This window comes from Gigantopelta aegis, chromosome 6, assembly GCF_016097555.1.
Source record: "Gigantopelta aegis isolate Gae_Host chromosome 6, Gae_host_genome, whole genome shotgun sequence".
Classification (NCBI taxonomy): Eukaryota; Metazoa; Mollusca; class Gastropoda; order Neomphalida; family Peltospiridae; genus Gigantopelta; species Gigantopelta aegis.
Genome location: NC_054704.1, coordinates 102,501,767 through 102,503,439, shown reverse-complemented (window position 1 = coordinate 102,503,439; position 1,673 = coordinate 102,501,767). Strand labels below are relative to the sequence as shown.

Genomic DNA, 1,673 nt, shown 5'->3' with positions numbered 1-1,673 from the left:
GAACATTGATATGTTAATCATCGGCTGCTGGAAGTCACAGATTGGAAGAGTTTGGGTGTTAGAGAAAACCCTATAGCATTTTTTTTAAACCAAATCAGTCTACTAGCTGCAACAGTGATCGCGTTTCATATACGTTTCTTTGCTACTTGGTGGGGTTGTGTGTGTGTGTTTGTGGGTGTGTGTGTTTGTGGGTGTGTGGTTTTTGTATTATTTGTTTTGTTTGGATTGTTGTTGGTTGTTTTTTTGTGTGTGTTTTTTTTGTGTGGGGGGGGTTTGGAGGGGGGGGAGTTATGGGTTTTTTGCTGGACATAAAAACTTATTTTAAAAAACAAAATGTTAGCTAACTCCTAAACTGTGATTAAAACTAATACATAACAATGCGTATATAATTCTATCTGTAGGGTTTGTTCTGTTTTTGTTGCTTTCATTTCGTAAAATGGATGCTAAAAGAGATTTTAAAATAATTTGCTACAACATCAAACAAAATTATTGTTTTAAAGAAACATTATCCTTAGCTATATCAGTAATAGATAGACAGACAGACAGACAGACAGACAGATAAATATTGTTTAAATGATAGTCGCAAATGTCGCTTTAAAATTAACGGACATTAATTTCTAAATTATGCATTTATTTTAGGGTACAAAATAACATTTGAATTTAGTTATACAGCCTAAAAACTATACTTTAAAAATGCAAACCTTATTCTTTTTAGGGGGTCGCCCTCTACGAGAAGGTGCTGAATGAATTCGATTTGAATCCATCACTTTCGGTTTCGTTGCAGGTTTTGCACCCGGGGGTGGTGGCATAACAAAGGTACCGTCAGGAAGTTTTTCTATTCTCGTGGCATCTGTTTCCTTCTGTAAAAGAGCTGACAACGGAATGTTTAAGGGAAAATTGTCCTCAAAATGTTCGCTTAACCAATTTTCTATCTCCGAAAGCTCGACACCAACTTTTCCCGATTCGACGATATCTTTACACTCGTTAGTGTTACCACAACTAGTAGTTGTAGTAGAAGTGCGGGTTCGCTTTTCGCTCGATATTTCCCGAATTGCTTCGTGTACTCTCCAAATGGAAGTGCTCGAATTTAAGACTATCCCTCCTAAATGTCTCTTCTTCCATTTGGAACCATTCCTGTAGCTGGTGTTGCCTTTGTAGTTGACTTTTATGACGATTTCCGAGTCCACCAGTTTGTCCAAATTCGCTTCCGTCTCGGTGTTGCACAGACCGTGTTTACGTTTTACCATGTGGCAAATGCGCTCTAGATCGGGCCGAGCTTTTCGCTTTCGCAACTGGTCTATAGTTTCAAGGATATATTTCCTGACCTTCGGGTTTGCCATGGAAGTGGCATCCCAAAACACTGCGCTGTTGTCACTGCTACAAACCTCACAACACACGCGAAAACGTAAGCCGGAAAAAGTTAGTATATCCACATATTACGGCGAGGACACGACGAGTTTACTTGTGCGCATGAGTAGAAGCGCACAAAGTTGGATTATGGGATCGATCCGCTCTGGCTCGGTGTATCTACGAATGCATTATAGCGCAACTATGTAACATATCGGAGCTGTGGGTCTCTCCCACACAGATCGCGTGCGCGGTGGTTCTATTGTATATCACACCCACTGAACGTTTGAGCTGTTTATTACACCACTACAGTTTACTTTTAGTCG

The 1,673-nt window shown here is 39.9% G+C and overlaps 1 protein-coding gene across 1 annotated transcript in view; it reads right to left on the bottom strand.

Moving 5' to 3' along the window:
- LOC121376054 (histone acetyltransferase KAT6B-like) overlaps positions 1 to 1,456 on the bottom strand; it is a 30,776-nt gene extending 29,320 nt beyond the window's left edge. Inside the window, exon 1 of the mRNA XM_041503831.1 lies at positions 702 to 1,456. Within this exon, the coding sequence (XP_041359765.1) occupies positions 702 to 1,340 (639 nt within the window). The 5' untranslated portion in view covers positions 1,341 to 1,456. The remainder of the gene's footprint in view (positions 1 to 701) is intronic.
- Between the last annotated feature and the right edge of the window lie 217 nt (positions 1,457 to 1,673).